At 40.2% G+C, this 17,221-nt stretch overlaps 1 protein-coding gene across 1 annotated transcript in view; it reads right to left on the reverse strand.

The window, feature by feature from the left end:
- Positions 1-9,190, reverse strand: part of PPP1R1C (protein phosphatase 1 regulatory inhibitor subunit 1C) — a 57,465-nt gene extending 48,275 nt beyond the window's left edge. The window contains exons 1-2 of the mRNA XM_013960551.2: positions 8,971-9,190; positions 6,599-6,659 (exon numbers count right to left, since the gene is read on the reverse strand). Coding sequence (XP_013816005.2) covers positions 6,599-6,659; positions 8,971-9,051 — 142 coding nt within the window. The 5' untranslated portion in view covers positions 9,052-9,190. The remainder of the gene's footprint in view (positions 1-6,598; positions 6,660-8,970) is intronic.
- Between the last annotated feature and the right edge of the window lie 8,031 nt (positions 9,191-17,221).

Consider the following 17,221-nt stretch of genomic DNA (forward strand, 5'->3'; position numbering starts at 1 on the left):
CCCTGATGTCTACAACAGCCAAAGCAAGTGTGGGGGCAGAACGGTGACCATATGTCACCCAGAGAGAGTTCAGCTGGCATTACAGTCACCTGAAGCTACTAGAGCTGTTCAGAGCAACAGAATATCTGAAACTCCTGGCTCTTTTCCATCTTCAAAACACATGGCTTACCCAGGCGCTATGTGAAACAGTGCATAGGGGTGTGTTTTACACAATGACTAAAATGTTCCCAGTGAATGTTTATATTTGTGGACTAATACGATTCCTGACCTGAAAAAATAGCACAAATGCATTGGATCTTCTCTCACTTAATTTCTGACAAAGATAAGTAAAATACAGGGTAGAAATGAGAATGAAAGTTAAGTTAATTTGAAACAGTGCAATCACTCAACTAGCCACTGGGTAAATACATTTCACAAAAATCTATACATTTACCAAGAGTGAGGAAAAGAAAAGTTACTAAATAAAGCAGTGAACTTGATTTCAGAGAGGTGGCCTGGCCAAGATGTCCAGTCGCAGCTTCTTAGCAGTGAAACGCATCTGAAGTGTGCAGCACTGCAGCTTTGGGTCTCATCTGATACTGCTTTCAGTCTTACTTACCACTGCATGCATCTTCCACCAAACAAAGTTTTAAGGTCCAGGTCCAGATCCCGCTGTGCTAAGCAGAAAGGATAGTGAAACAGAGCCTGCTGCAGCTATTTGAAATCTACTCTTAAAGGGTGGAGGATATTTAAAATACCTTCTGCAAAATCTTATTAACCAATCTACTTGCTGGATCTCAAAAGCATCTGGATGCCTTTGTGATAACCACTAATTTAGGCCCAGCACTGCACCAGTCATCCTTAACAGATTAAAGCCTAGTCCTTCAGCTTGCTGCCTTTACCATACCACAGAGCACCTGACAGCTCTTTTGGCAGACAATGACAACGACATAAAATCCTCACTCTCTCATGAAAACAGAACATGCTTCCTGTCCACGCAAGTATGGGAGTGCCTGCATTTGAAAGATGCTAAGCAAAAGGAAAGATTTTTTCTTTAAAAAAAAAAAAAGTTTCATTGCTTCTGTTTGGAACCTGTGAGCTGTTGCCTCTGGGCTGCATTAAAAACAGCTCAAACAGTTTCCTGTCCTTTTTATTTATTTATTTATTTTTTAAGTTCCAGAGCTTTTCTTTTTATTTTCAAGAATTGCATCATGGCATCTTTATGTGTAAGGGAATTATGCTGTGGCTTGTCCCAGGGATTTCTGTGATCCTGAACTGCAGAGTAAATTCAAAATAACCTGAACACAGGACCATTCTAGCCCACTTTATACAGATAAGAAAAAGGGATGTAGTTTGCCACCCAACATTTGCAGTCATACTAGCTACATGAGCCGGCAAACAGCAGGATTTACTCAACCATATATACTTTCTTCTCAGTTCCAGAAGCCTTTCGTCGCATGTATGGCCTCAAGCAATGTTTGTTATATATATTTCACTATCCCATTGGGTCGGCTGTCCCTTTTAGCAAGGGGGATGCAGGCCTAAATCTCACAGTGGTACTTACTGCCCTGGCTGCCAGCGCCTGATCTCTGGTCATCTTTTGCCGCTACTAACGTACACAGAGCAGCCCTAATCCTGTGCAGGAAACAAATCTTTTTCATTGCTTTTTGCCATACCTCTATAATGTCCTAGAGTGAAATAAAAACAGCCAGCATACTCAAATGGTACGCACATTTAGCATATAGAAAAACCAAGTAGTTTGACAAAAAAAAAAAAATACAGTTAATGACAGTTTTTATTGATGAACTGCTCCTCTGAATAGTTTACTACCATATTAGAAGCCTAAATTTTCAATTGAAAACAGCTGTTATTGGCTTACTCACTTTCTATTTCCTGAACCAACGCAAGCAGCGCATCCTAAGTAGCCAGAATCTCGTGCTTTTGAAAAACATATCAGTTTTCATGAACTGTGAGGCCAAGAATTCTCTGCTGATTCAAGCTTCAGTGAAACTTTTGTCTGAAAAAGGATTGCAGGAGAGGTTTTATAACTGCCCAGAAACACCTGTCTCCTCCTTAATAGGTGTTCTTTGATCCCAGGTTATTTTGCCTTGGGAGAAAAAAAAAATGTGAGCACTAGATGTAAAAAAAAACCCCACCCATTTACTTAGAAGTATAATGTAAGAAATATTAGTCACAAACATTAGTTTTGTATAGAGAATATGGCATTTTTTCCCCTCAAGGAAATGCTTGTGGTATAGCTTTCTTCACCAGAAAAGCGTGGCTATACATGGTAATGAGTTTCATTGTGCAGGGAAAGCATCGAGTGCCTAGAACTAATTCAGCATAAAAAAAATTGATCTACTTTGGGTTGTCATGGGGTTGCAGCAGGTGTAAGGACAATTATTCCTCCCATCACCCATCCAGCTGTGTTGTTTGCTACCGTACTAAATATTGACGCTGATCCCAAGGCATCTAAGCAGGCCCCTGGGGAAGCAGCAGTAAGCTGAAAGGCATGAACCCCCGTCTGGGCAACTGCAAATCTGCTGGGAACACAATGGGAAAACTGCTAATGCCCCAACCCAAGCTGCAAGCAAGTTTCTTCTCTGGAGATAGGTACAGCTTTTGTATCTTCAGTTATGATTGCCAGCATTCAGAAAACTCAGATTTTGTACCAATCTGTACTTGGTATATATGTTTTATATTGCTTTTGAAGTGATAATATCTTTTTTGCCTTGAAATGAGATTCATGAAAATAAAAAGGCAGCTCTGGGGAAGAATTATCAAAACACTGTGCTATGTTTTTCTTATTTCCAAACACTGAGTAACATTTACGTTACAAGCAAGGAAGCCAAAACATGCAACTATTAAAAAGGAGAGTTGGAAACAGCAGATATGTAGAAAGTCCAGAAATGCAGAAGTTTATCCTAATGTTTGCCCTTATTCTAAAGCTTCGAGAAGACTGAACACTTTGACACAAGTCGAGCAGACTTTGCCAGCCAGACCATTTGAAGTTGCCCTGGCTCCGTGACAAAGCTCGTCCACGCAAGAACATTGGCATTGTTTTCTGATCAAAGTGAGCACTAATGACACTCAACCTGAGACGTGGTCTGCAATGTTTCCTCCCTCAGCCATCACTTCTTTACATCACTACCAGCTTATTCTTGAGCCACTGCAGTATGACACTCTGCTAGTTTACAGCATGGTTAGACTTTTACTTCAAGTAAAGGAACTGGTTTTTATATATATTCTCCTATGCTTTGTAAGGAGACAGTAGCTTTTGAGTATATTATGGTTGTTTCCATAAAAGGTTGCTTACGAGGTATGGTAAGTTTTAGTTTCTGTTGCTTTCAATGATATCATCACAAAACAAAGAGGAAACAGGAGAGCTTTAGCAATTTTTGGATTAAGCTCTTGTGCAGCACAATACTTAAATGCGTCCTTAAAACTAAGCACATGTTTATATTCTTTTTTTAAGCGCATAGACGTGGAGTGACTGTGGCTATAGCAGGATATGACTGGGTTACTCAAGTAGCCCATACAGGAATCTTGCACAGGATGAGATACTGCACATTTTTGTAGTTCTGTTCACTAATATCTGGCTTTGCTTACATATAGTAAACGGGTCTTTTAATTTCAAAAAAAGTAAAATTCATTAGATATTATGAAATCACACACCAGATGCCCATAAAATATAGCTCCATTGATGGCAACTGAAGCACAATAGAGTTAAGTAACTTCAAAGCTTGAGTCTTGATCTTTTTGGTGCTAGTTGCTCTGCTCAGATCCATCCCAGAGCAGTTTACAGAGTATTTACAGAGCAAATTAAGGGCTTATTCATTTATATTTTGCTTCACAATCTAGATTGTCCACTGCAGTCGCTACTGTTGCTGTTGCAATTCAAATTTCTCTTTTCCTAACTTTGACTGCAATTGTATGTCGTGCCCACCAGAGTGAACAGGCAAAAGTGCACCAATCAATGATACTACGTGCGGGGTATAGCTCCTGCAGTCAGATCTACCACTTGTCTTTAAATCATTTAGTGGGGTCTGGCACTTACTGTCTCCTTGGAAGCGAGGAAGCCAAGCAGACTCTTCTTATAGTTTTTGAGAAGCCGTCATCAGTTTAAAATCATTTAGCTTTAGAAACCACTTCATCTTCACTTTAAGGCACAGTGGACCTTACCTTAATCAGTGAAGACAAATTCCTGTCAAATCTGTAGCATACCTCAGGGATGGATGAGAAGACTTAGAAGAAAACAACTGTTTCAGACCTTTACACAGCACAACTCAAACTGAATTTATTATAAAGTTCTGAAACGTCCAAACACATTTTTATTCCCTTCTGGTTTCCAGATGGATCTGCATCCAGAACGTCAAAATACCACAAAAATGATGCTTTTTTTTCCCTTCTGCAATCAGGAGCAGCTGCAACAGAAGCCTACAGAAAAGCCCAATTCTTAGAAAATGTGTCTCTTTCTTTTCAAAATAAAATAAGTTTAGATCATTTGAGTAAACTTTGCAGGGGCATCTAAACATTTAGAAGCACAGCGAGACGCATGTTTCAAACCCTTGGAAGCATATCCTTCACTAGACTGTTCACTCCTAAGGAGGGAATTGAGTGCTCCAGTGGGTAAAAGTCAAGAGACGGGATTCGGCTTTGCAGCCCTAACTGGGCAGGTGACTACGACAAACCCACTTAAATTCTCTGCCACTCAGTTTCCCCACTGACCCAGAGAATCATGCTTATCATGCTTACACAGCAATATATGTTGAGAGTCAAATTTATACTGTTACCATTATTATTATTTTCTTGACTGTAAACGTGTGCAATGATAAATTAACCATTTTTGGAGACAAATTGTTATTCAATATTCTGCTGAATTCTATTCAAAATCCGATACCAGACCAGCATTTGGGGCTCCAGTCAGCAAGGCGTCAAGAGGCTCTAGCTCTTGCTGACTTATATAACTAAGTGAAAAAGGTGGATACTAGCTCTTGGGCTTACAGGAATTTGACTGACACTTGTGGCAATGGTAATTGGTAATAAAAATTATTTATTTAAAGATTTATTATAAATATTGCAGGAAAGGACATAGCAGACATGCACCACTGTTTACAGTAAAATTTTCTGTAAATTAAAAAGAGTCCTTATTCTCTGTTTGGTTTTGATTTGGTACTGTACCAAGTATCTATTTATAAAAGGAAATATCACAGTATTAAGCGTACAAAGTGAATTGCAAAAGAGATCAACAGTCAAGGTGAGTTTGCTTTAAAATAAGGCCTAGCAACACAGATACTGCAGATCCCATTTAGCTAAGGAAAGTCAGTCCAAGGCAGGTCTTTCATGTGTGACTCCCGAGAGCCGCCCCACCGGAGAATGCAGGCACCTCAGCCTGGTCTTTCAGGTCCGGGGGGATTTTCTCAGCGCCCCACTGCCAGCAGCATAAAACACCCTATCTTCTTGCCAGAATACAAGTTTGACCTGAAGCAAGGGGTGCAGCCAGCACGCCGCTCTTCGAGGTGTGATTAGCGTCAGCCCCCTGGCTCAGCCAAACCAGCCAAATGCACAGGTCACTTCAGTGCCAAAAGTATATAACCGTAGCTGTATGCCATGCTTGGACATCCCTAATCTATGTCACAATTGGCCCAAACACAAAAGCAGGACTCACTGAATGCTTTTTCCTGCACATTTCTGAGGAACTTCAGCTACTGTTGGTAGTAATTAGAACCGAAGGCCATCGATACAGGGCACAACGTGGAGATCCTAACAGACCTACGGCGGCTTTGCTTTACCGAGAGACTGACAAATACAGCAATGAACTAAGAGATACATCAGTGGGAAAAACCTGAGCTGCTTTTAGAAAATATTTCAGGTGACAAAGAGATAAGACAGGAAAAAAATGTACAGAGCACTATATAAAAAAGAAAGTTTGATAACAAGTGGGTAATGTGTTTCAAGGGGACTATGCTTACACGACTTTTTCCTGCAATTCATTTTTGCTGAGCTTTTTCACATATAATATTTTCCAAAACAGCTTATTATAGAGTCTTTCTGAAGTCACAGTTACATGACAAGTATGTCGCAATCTCAAATCCTCTCATCCCACATAAAAACTTATGGGAGGAGTCTTAGAAGAAGAAAACGTATTCACAGTTGAAAGGGAATAGTGAAAACGGATGTAACATGTTTGAACAGAAGGCTAGAAAACAACCTATTTTGCAGAAGCAATTGTTGCATTAGCCATGGACCCATCCTGTTATCTCTAGAAACTGGAGAACCATGACTACAACTTCATTAATCTCCATAGTACCCACCCAGGGAGAAAAAGGTTTGTGGACAGAAGTGCTGGATCAGGGGCATGTGAACTCTCTTTTTACGTACAACAGAAGATTTACACAGCTGTTAAAATCCTGAAATACTTGACATTACCTGGAGGCCAAGAGTTACGCAGATTCATGGGTTTTACTCCAAACAGTTCTAAGATCCATTTTTTGATATTTAGTGCATGAAATTGATGCTGTTTTTTTTTTTAAATCATGTATTTAATAAAAACAATTTGCAGAAGATATGTTATTCCCTTATACAAGTTCAATAGTTTAGAAGGTATGTTCACCCTTACCTGGGGGCACATGTTCGTTCATGATGACGAGTGATGCTGGGGTAGGCCTTCTTTTCCTGATCTGTAACATGCACAAAAGCCGAGTCATTAGGGACCACCAGCTACCCTGCACTCAAAGCAAAGTACAAATCCATCTGGTGTTCTCCTGAGTGTAAACTAAGTTAACTATGTTAGATTAACTAAGCTAACTAGTTGATTAAGTTAAAAAAGGAAATATTAACAGAATGGCAGCATGTCTTACTAACTGCTGTTCTAGTGTCAGAATCGTGCTAGTGCTTGTACACAGAAAGCAACAGCGCTGGGGAGAGCTTTCCAAAATACCTTTAGGATTTGCAGTCATCTTGAATAAGTTATTGGACCTGTATCACTGAGCCTCTCAGATATATCTTAAAATATTGACATTTAGCTCCGCTTCAGGAAAATGATTGTAGTGGATTGTAAGCTTATACATGCAAATTTCTAGTATTGTCATAATTCTCACAAGTAATTATCAATATGAATATTTTGCAAGCCCACTTGAGAGCTCATATTACACATAAGCCTTCCAATGAAATTAGTTAGGAATATTTCTTAAATGTGGCCACAGGCACTATTATTGTTCTTTTACTATAGGAAAACAATACTGAATACTTCCAAAAGAGCATTTCCAAACAGCACTATAGCATAGATATTTACATATTAACATATAATCCTGAATAGTAATTGTATGTGATTCTTCTTATTTAAAGTTTATTCAGTTAAGATTTTTTTGTTCCATTAATGTCAGGCATTTAGCTAGATGATATTGGACTATCCTCCGATAATGGACACATTTGTGCTGAAAGCTTTGTGTTGCTATACTACAGCCTCTGGACTATTGGTTTTCTACTGAATTTGAGAGGGGGACCAAGAGTATTTAATCTAGAAACCATTCTGAAACAAAACCTCAATGTCAGTGTGGTTGTTCTTTTTAATTGCTGAGCCAACATCTGTGGATAGCTGGGTTCAAATTTTGCTGTCAAAGGTGTAAATGGAAAATTACATCATCAGGTTTAATGGGGTTAACGTAAACGTAGCTGATAGCCAAATTTATTAGTGCACTTTCATCACACACCCACAGAATAAATGTATAGCACTTGAAATTAAAATCACAACATAAGAAGGGGACTGCCCATAAATACCAGGCAGAATTTGGCCCACAGCATTTCAGAAGCTATAGGAATTCAGTGAAATCCTAATCCTATGATTCTCATAAATAACAGAACACATCCTGCGTGATTTAGTTGCAGTACTGCTCCATAAGGCACAGACATCTTATAGCGCAAAAGTATCTACGGACAAAATGAAGACCTGCAGCAATTCTCTGCTGTACCCTTCTAATATTTCTTCGTTCAGTGGTCACCCACAACTCATCACTTTCCGGCAAAGGCAGTTGCCTCTGAAGAGACATGACATCAGAATATTCAGGAAACAAGATATCTGTCCTAAAGATGCGAATAATTTCATAGCTATTAACACGGAACTGTCAAGGTTATAATATTCCTCTGGTATCATCTAAAAGTAGACTTACCAAAATAGAAGCGAATGTCCAGAAGGACTTGCACTGTTATAGGTGATATACTAGGTGACCTAATTATGATTTTTCCAGCTTTTCTCCTAAGATTCTGTGTGTCCTTCTTTATGCACATCTATGCATATCTTTACACAATAACAGATTTTTTTCCTCCATAGATTGATTATTATACATGTGTGTGTGTGCGTGTGTGTGTGTGTGTATGTGCATGTTTTGAGAGTCAAAACCTAAAACAGTACGCATATTCATATCATGTGTACATAATGCTCCATTCAGGCATATTTCTACACTTATATATCTTTCAGATACATAAAACACTGTAACAATAACAAAAAGAAAATGGTATCAAAATCTTGAATATACAGGAGCTAACTGAAGGGATAAGCATTATGCAAAATGTAAATCATATTTTCTCGTGTTAAAATGAATGGTAAGTAAACTGTCTTCTATCTGGACTGCACAATTTTTCCATCAGGTACCTCTTATCAAATTCATGTTTTGCTGTATATAAAAACAAGGTATCTTAGATGATTTGTTGAGAGCACGTATTAATGTGAAGTACATGTATTAGAGCAGAAATCCAGTTATAAAAAAGGCACAGCAAATATATACTGAATAAACATACTAAGGTAAAGAAGACTTATTCTAACTAAAGGATACTTCCTCCTCTGTCTTTGGATGCATCCAAACATATTGCTATAACCTTCAGAACATTTAATCTACAGGTACACAGATATAAGCTAGAAAAGCATTTAGGCCTCAGGCGCCCTCATTCCCACCCCATTCCCTCAAAACAGTGGGAGAAACTTGTCTTTCTTACCTGTTCAGCTGCCTCGGGGTCTATTTGGCTCTGAAATGGCGGCACGGCAAACTGTATCTTTTTAGGACTGTTGGGCTCCATAACGCTGCCGAGGTGAATCAGGAGAGAGAAGAGCCCGGACGGAGCTCCTGCAGACGGAGGCTCGTGCTGTGCTCCCCCCGGCGCCCTCCCTAAAGCCACGCTGAGCGCTCCTCGATAACAGCTGTAATTCCCAACTTAGCAAGTGAATCTCTGCGAGCCGAGCAACTCCCTTATTCCACATCCACAGAGATGCCGCTGGCTTGACTTGTCTTTTTTTTTTTTTTTCCTCCTCCCCTGCCTGTCTTCTCCAGTCCTTCAGATCCTCTCAGCACAAAGCTGAAAGGAACAATAAGCTAATTGTGTACCCGCTCACTTCTACGTATGCCAAGCATTCACTCAGAAGCTAATTGAAAATGCGATACTAGCATTGCATGGCCTGGTGCCCTGGGATTTGAAAAAGAGGATCTCTCCACTGTACATTACTAACTGGCTGCTCAAAAGTGCAATGCAAGCTCCCTCTGAGCATTGCTGATGGGCTCTTAATTATTGATGAACACAAATCAGGAAGTTTTCAGATTTTGGGGGGGGTGGAGGTAGCAGGAGGGGTGGATGCACTAATTCCATCTCTGTTGCAGTGTGCCAGAACCGGTCTCCTCTTCTCCCATGGCAAACAATTTTCTTTGCTCTTTCAAATTGTTTCTAAGTCTCTTCCAGGAAGATTTTTGATGATGATGCTATACACATGCCTACAATTCCATGAAGCGTATCTGGTGTACCAAATGGGTTTGCACCTTAGGCTAATCCAGATATGGACTGCAATCTCTTCTGATGGGATCCATCTCGCATAGCGTCAGATACCGAAAACTTCCACTTCTAAACCAGCCATCTAGGCTCCCTCTCACTAGACACCTCCAAAGACAATTCATCCTGTCCTAGGACAAGAGTCCCAGGATAAGTAGTATATAGCATTCACTGGAGATGATATTTTCTCTTCATCAACCCTGGAAAAAGTAAAGATGATCCAGACTAGACACCTTTTAGGTGGCTAAAATTCAGAGAATCAAATCCAATTTTGAGGTACAAAATTTGTGCCTTCTACTAAGTACCAGGAAAAGAATTTGATAAATACTACTGTATGGTGAATCTAATCGATTTACACATTTCATTCAATCTCAATCAAAAAGAGATGTATGAAATAATATACAGCTACCACTGACTCAGCCTACCTCTTTACTTAGCGCCCCTGACCACTGCATAACAGCATAGCAGAGCTCCCGCAGCAAAGGCGGGCTTTGTGCTAAAAGTGCAGCCCTGGACAGAAAATGTCCTAGCCAGTTCAAAGGGCTATGCTTAAAGCGTAGCTTGAAGTCCCCAGCGTTGGGTCAATCTCCTGTAACACACAACCAACAACTGGAAAGAAAAAGAAAATGAGGTAGAGCAGGAAAGCCCATACTGGCATAGTCTGTCCCCAAATTAGTTTTATCTGGGGTGAGGTTACCTGCAGGCAGTAAGGGAATTTCTGTCAGGTCACAGAAAGGCTCATGAACTGCCTTAATCAGGAAGGGAAACACAATCAGCCAGAACGAAGAGCTACCAAATGAATGTCACAAAGAAGAGCAACCACTTGAGCACATTAAGATCTCCGAGTAATAAGATAAGATCAATAAGATCTCTGGAGTAATAAGACAGCGAAGCAGCAAAATCCAGAGTTGTGGCTGAATATCACCAAAACTCACAGGAATTTGAAAACACGCTTCTGGTGTAGGCCGCTGAAAACATTAAGGATTTTCACAGTTCATCACAGGTTTATTCTAAAGCCGATGAGTATTTCACCATCTGTGCCAGTGGGTGTGGGGGAGGAGTGGGGAACACAGATCAGGACAAAGCCACATGTCTGCACAGCCGGATAAACCCGAGAGTCTAGGATGGAAGAGTTGTTTGGCTTTCATGTATACAAATGAAAATTGTTAACGCATTAACAGCATACCAGGGTATTTCTGAACAGAGGCAGACACGCTAGCAAGCTGAGGAACCAGAAATAGCCCAGGAGGAGAGAATATATCAAAGCTAAACGCCTGGTTGACTCAATGAGCAAAAAAGTTCAGAGCAAAGGCAGAAATTCCCCTCCTCACCCACCTCAGAACTACTACGTACCACAGTGGCTTCCAGTTGACGGCTAGTAGCTGGAAGAAATGCCAATGACTTTTAACTGACAACTTGCTTGATGTTTTGTATAGGTCAGTGCAAGTCATTTTTGAACGATATTAGGAAGTTATGGTTTACAATGGATGTTGAGAGGGCAGAAGAGAATCATGGGGCTCATTACTGTAGCCCATACCATAGAATAATAGGTTTTCATATTCTGCTATTTTGCTTCTCTAACAGAAGATGATCCCTGGTTCCCATAATTAAAGTTGAGGCTTGCAAGGACATCACTTATAGACTGGGAATCATTTTAGCAATAACTCTGACTTTTTTTTTCCATGGATCCACTATAGCAGGGAACTAAAAAAGATCATATGGGCCATTGAAGCTGTTGAGTTTCTTTTCTGTAAAAAAACATTACCAATGTGGATTACATGTATAAAATCTTTCAAATAGAGTATTTTTGACACCTACAAATTGTCCTTTTCCTGAGAGACTAAATAAAAGAGAATGCAATTAGGAATTTTTAAACAAAAAATTTACACTGATTCTGTCTTCCCACATTTTCTCTCTGAACTGCAAACACTAAATCTCAGACATACCCCTGCTCATAGAGGCCTACATAAATGAATCCAACTGTGCAGCTGGAATTCTAATGTAGAAGAAAGCTTTTTCTTACCTGAGCTGTATAACAATTAGCGCTCACCAGTTTTTTGGTGGGTAGAACATACTCATTTGATACAACACAAAGGTATTAGATGGTTAGAGACCAGAATGAATCACCTCAGAGGGCATGTCTCATTTGCTGGTGATTTTTCTGTTAGATTTATTGTGATAGTTTGCATGGCATTAACCTAGAATCACAGAACCAGAGAAAAGTCTAGGCTGCAAGGGATCTCCAGAGTTATCTGCTCCCATCTTCTGTTGGAAGTAGGGCCTTTGATTAGGTTAGCCTGGACCTTCTCAAGCCAAGTCTTGAACATTTTCTGTGAATGGTTAAATGCTCGGTTTCATTTACAAATGAGAGAGAGAGAGACAGAATAGTGTCAATGTCAATGTTCAGTGTTTCATAAGATCATTTTTAAGCCTTGCCTACTCCTACAAGGACCCGTCATAACTGATTTTACAGACTTCCAGAGATAGTTTGAGCCAGGGCGTAATTCCAACAATATTGCTGGTACAGCTAAGAGTCAGCACAAAAAGTAACAGAAACACACACAGACTTCACTAACAACAATCAGAGTTGTGGAAGGTTTTCAGGACAGCGTAATTATCCAATTTCGCAAGTCCTTCATGAGCTGATGTGCCACTAACCTCAATGACAGCTCCAAACCCAGAATATTCTTCCATACACAGGGATATAGACAGATCTGAAGTTGTGGTTTGTCTCTGGTAAATTTTCATACTTAAAAGAAAATAGTAAGCTTTGTTGGACATTACTGTCTAAAGGAATCATGTCTCAATGTTGTTGCTAGCAATAGTATCTGAGAAACAAGTTCAGCAGTCATATGAAGAAACAAACCAGCATGATCAGTTCTTGGCAGGTTCAGAGTGGAGCCAGGCAATAAGGACAGGACAAGGCATAAGGACAGATCCATAATGGGACTGGCATGCCTCAAATAGAGTCCCGCTGGTGATACAGCATGGAGATACTTGCCCTTGCCGCTCTCCTCTCTGTGCTTATTCAAAGCTGGCTGCCAAGCATTCTTCACATGCACTATAACAATAAAAGTATTTTTAAAATAGTATAAGAGGCATATTTCAGAGAGCACTCAGATATAGCATTTCATGATTACTGCATCAGCTCACCCTTACACCTAATTTGCAGCACTGGATGTCTCCAGGCAAAGTGTGCTTGCATTTTCTGTAGACTGCATCATAGTCTGGGGAAGAGCTGAAATGCATTTAAGTACTGCCAAATCCTTTTAGCTCATTTTCTGTTTTTAGTGCACTCTCCACAATGTTTTAAATTCCTTCATGATTCAGCTAAAACTGTCATGGAAGAAGAAAATAATAATAGCTGTCTAGGATCTTTCTATGTCATTCATTAGGTTTTGGTATGAACCAGTGCTTTTTTATTTATTTATCCTACTGTAATGATGAGCTATCAAAATATTCACAGCACCATTCCTGCTTTAGAGATTTTCTCTATTGTATTAGGAGAGGGTTATATTTTTTTTCCACAGCCATAGAATCAGCCTGCACTGTCTTTACAGACTTCCTGCTATGGCTGTGGCCTCTCTCCGCTTCTCCGCTGTGATCAGAGATTACTGAGATATCAGACCGGAGAGGAAAGAGAACTGGAACTGCTTGAAAAGTCAACGTACTTACAGATCGCCTCCAAGCGTCACCAGGGCAGACACAGAGAAGCATTCAGCTACGCTTCTCCGTTACACCCAGGCTGCCTTTACAGAGCGAGGACGCAGCTTCAAAGCGGCACTTCTCCCAGTGTGTCTCTTAGGGCATAACTTTAACCCGCAACGTAGCCACACGTATGTGAGAACCTTTGCAAAGATATGTCGAATCGGTGCTTTCACTGGGCTCTCCAGCTGAGGCTCAGAGGCTTTCTGCTAGGGCCAAAGGGGACTTCATTGAGCCTTCCTTTTCTTTCTGCCCTTTTCTAGTGAACTGTCAAACATTTTATTAACAACAGTGAAATATTCCTGAGGTGATTCACTGCCCTTGTCCATTTCTAATACAGAGGCACCAGTTTCACCATCATTGGCGCTGGTCATGGACAGAAGGGTGACAGAGAGCGAATTCTAGACTCTCTGATGTCCGTGCTATGCCTGCTCTTTGACAGACTGTCTTCTCTAGGGCTCTCTATCTGGCCTTTTGCATAGGTGCTAAAATCAGATGCAAGCAGTTCAAGAACAAACAGTGCTGTGTCCAAAAGGACCCTGAAAGTTTTCTTTAAAAATTGCTAAACACAGGTTTTGCATTCAGGGTGGCTCCCACTCAACCCTTGCAAATACGGTTTGCAATTTATATGCAGAAAATGCAAAAGATTTAAAAACGGTGAGGGTGGGAGAACACGGAGCAGATCGTATCTGTTTCGTGAACAGCAAGTGCTGCCACAGGCAGGCCAAGCGAAGAACAGAAATCCTTGTTGGGCAGTCACAGTGGGACATTCAGAGAGAGCTGTTAGTCTACTAACAGCCTAACACGAACTTCCATCACCAGGACTTGTCCAGCAAACACCAGGGTTTGGACATGCTTACATGCTAACTATACAGATGGACTTATAAAGCCTAGATAAGGAGAAAATATAGCTACTTCTATTTATAAGATCTCTTTGGATGAGATAATTACTCCTTAGCAATATAATTGCAATCATAACAAGCTTTAAAGTTACATTAATTTGCGGACACTATCCGTTTAAGTTTTCCTCTAGGACTAACAGCTCTCCAAACTCTCTGGTAACGTACAAACATTTGCTAGTAGGTGCTGTCTGCTGTTATCCATAGAACTGGCAAATCCAAAACATCGGAAATGAGCTGGATTAATGGGACATAACCTGATTAGATAGTCAAAAGATCCATGTCTAGTATAGGTTATAGTTCAATAGCGTAAAGACTAAAATTCTGGTAACTTAGTTTTATAGATATATTTCAGCAGGAAATCATATTAGAATTTTGTTCTTTACCAAGAAGAGGGTAAATTAATATATTTTTCAATAAACAGAAACTGCTGTTGGCAGTTTACATAAACTTTAGAATGAAATTATACTATCTTCTTTTCATATTAAATCTTTAATGCAAAAATTGACTGACTGCAACATTGAATTAAACTATTGAAATATAAAATTGAGTGTCTACTGTTAATTTTTTTAAATCGAAATCAAAATATAGAACACAGGGAAGCCAAACAATGAATGAACTTCTACAGTTTCAGAGCCTGAGTTAGAAAACTCAGTCCACAAGCATATGCTGCCACGTTACAAAAGGAAAGCATTTTTAAAATTCTGACTTTTGAGTTGGAGACTTAAGATTTCAAATCCTCTATTTCTTCCTCCTCCTCCATCTCAGAGGACAGATTAGACCTAGAGAAGTCACAGCGACCCTCAGTCTCCAAACAGCTTCCACAAGGGAGCAACTGCATCAACCAGCCCAGTTCAGCTGGGAAAAGGCACAACCGCAGGGCGATATCCGGGGTTTGGTGACCTGGAGAAGGGGTAGGGGACAATTACTTGCTATTCCTTACACCGGCATCAGGGAGCAGCAGAGGGGGGCTGCTGGGTGAGGAGGGGCGAGCTGGGAGCCGCGGGTGGCCCCAGTGGGGGTTGAGCTCTCGCCGGTGGGGTGCAGACCCACAGTGCCCGAACGCAGTCACAGCACCGGGGCTGGTGACACCGACAGCCCCAGATGGACGCAGGGGACCAGTCAGGACCAGGGTCCACCAGGGCCTCCCACCAGGAGGTCAGAGACAGGACTGGAGATGAGGCTACGGCATAAGTCCAAGGTCCATCCAGATGACTGGCCAAAGACCAGTTTCATACTACTTAGGTCCATGGTCCCTCCAGGAGCCAAGGCTGGAGAGAGGCACATCTACACCTACACTTATGCAGCTCAGGCAGCGACCGAAGGCCCTGGGCTGAGCTGAAATGGGGCTCCTGGAGGTGTGGGGGGCCCAAGTGAGGCTGGTCAAGGCCATCAAGGTGCAATCAGAGCCCTGACAACAACAGCTAGATGGTGTCAAGATAAATTATTAAGGAATTGGTTCAAAACAAAAGCATTTTTTTCCATACAGGCTGTGCTTAAATTGTGGAACTCATTGCCACAGGATGGTGTGGGTGCCAAAATTTTGCCTGAGTTAGAAAGGCAATTAGACAAATTCTTGGAAAAGAAATCCATCAAGGATACCACCTTTGGCTCAGGAAATCCCAGAGCCACAGACTGCTGAAAGCTGGAAGAGCAGACAGACAGTTGTCACGCTTCCCTTGTGTTATGTTCTTTCCAAGCAATACCATTTGCTATTGGCCACTATGGGAGTCAAAATATTAAACTGCTTGGACCTTCGATTTAATCTATCATAGCCAGCCTTACGTTACTAACTGCAACAAAACTCCAGCTGTTTCAATCTCATTGCTAAGATTATTTCCATTGTTTGCGTCAATGTGAAAACATGCCTAGATGTGAATTTTCCTGCAGAAAGAACAATAACAATACTTTTAAGTACATATTTAAAAACTGTTTTAAAAGCAATTTTAGCCTAAGCATTATTTAATCATTAGGACAGAACACTGTCCTTTAAAATAATTTCCCCTGTCCTTTAATTTTAGCTTTTGTTTTCAAAGTATAAGTCAAACACACAAAACAAATACTTGCGTAGATACTTTCTTTTAAAAAATTGACTGTTAAACTCCCTAAAGAACTGTAGCCAACAACTAATGTAAAACAGGAACATTTTTAGAAAATAATGAGAAACCTCACATAATTACATAAACCCTCACTAACTTAGAAATACCTACGGAATTAAGTAGCTGTACCAAAGACTTCACAGTAAGCGGAACAGCTACTCACCCACTCAGATACTTCTTACTTTTCATCATACTGTCATCTCATTACTATAATTCAATTACTTAACCACTGTACAGGCTGTCCCCTTTTACCCTGTCAAAAAAAGAAAAAAGATGTTTCTGTATATCATATTCTCCATCACTCGGGAAACATCTATGCAGAATTGCATGATACACAAGCTATTTTGAATTATCAGGAGAGCGTGTGTCTTTTTAAAAAATTTGTCATTTCACTTACTGCTACAGGGTTTTTTTGGTTTTATTCTATGGCATGAATATAAAGGATTATAATCAAATCTAAAATTACATTTTAAATATCAAAGGAAATTTGCATTAGACCAAGGTAATAGTATGAAGTTCCTGTTTCCCCTGAGAGTCAGATCATATATTATTTTTGATATTATCATGTTAATTCAGAAGAAAGTGTTGTATTTGACTGAAGCCATCTAGCAAATGGTTATTCTATTTTAGGACACCATCCAAGATTCTGAATTTTTTGTTCCCTATAGAAATACACTCCTCCAAAACACAGAAATTTTCCAGTAATTCAGAGACAGTTTTGTTTTA

The sequence above is a fragment of the Apteryx mantelli genome, chromosome 6 (genome assembly GCF_036417845.1).
Source record: "Apteryx mantelli isolate bAptMan1 chromosome 6, bAptMan1.hap1, whole genome shotgun sequence".
Taxonomy (NCBI): domain Eukaryota; kingdom Metazoa; phylum Chordata; class Aves; order Apterygiformes; family Apterygidae; genus Apteryx; species Apteryx mantelli.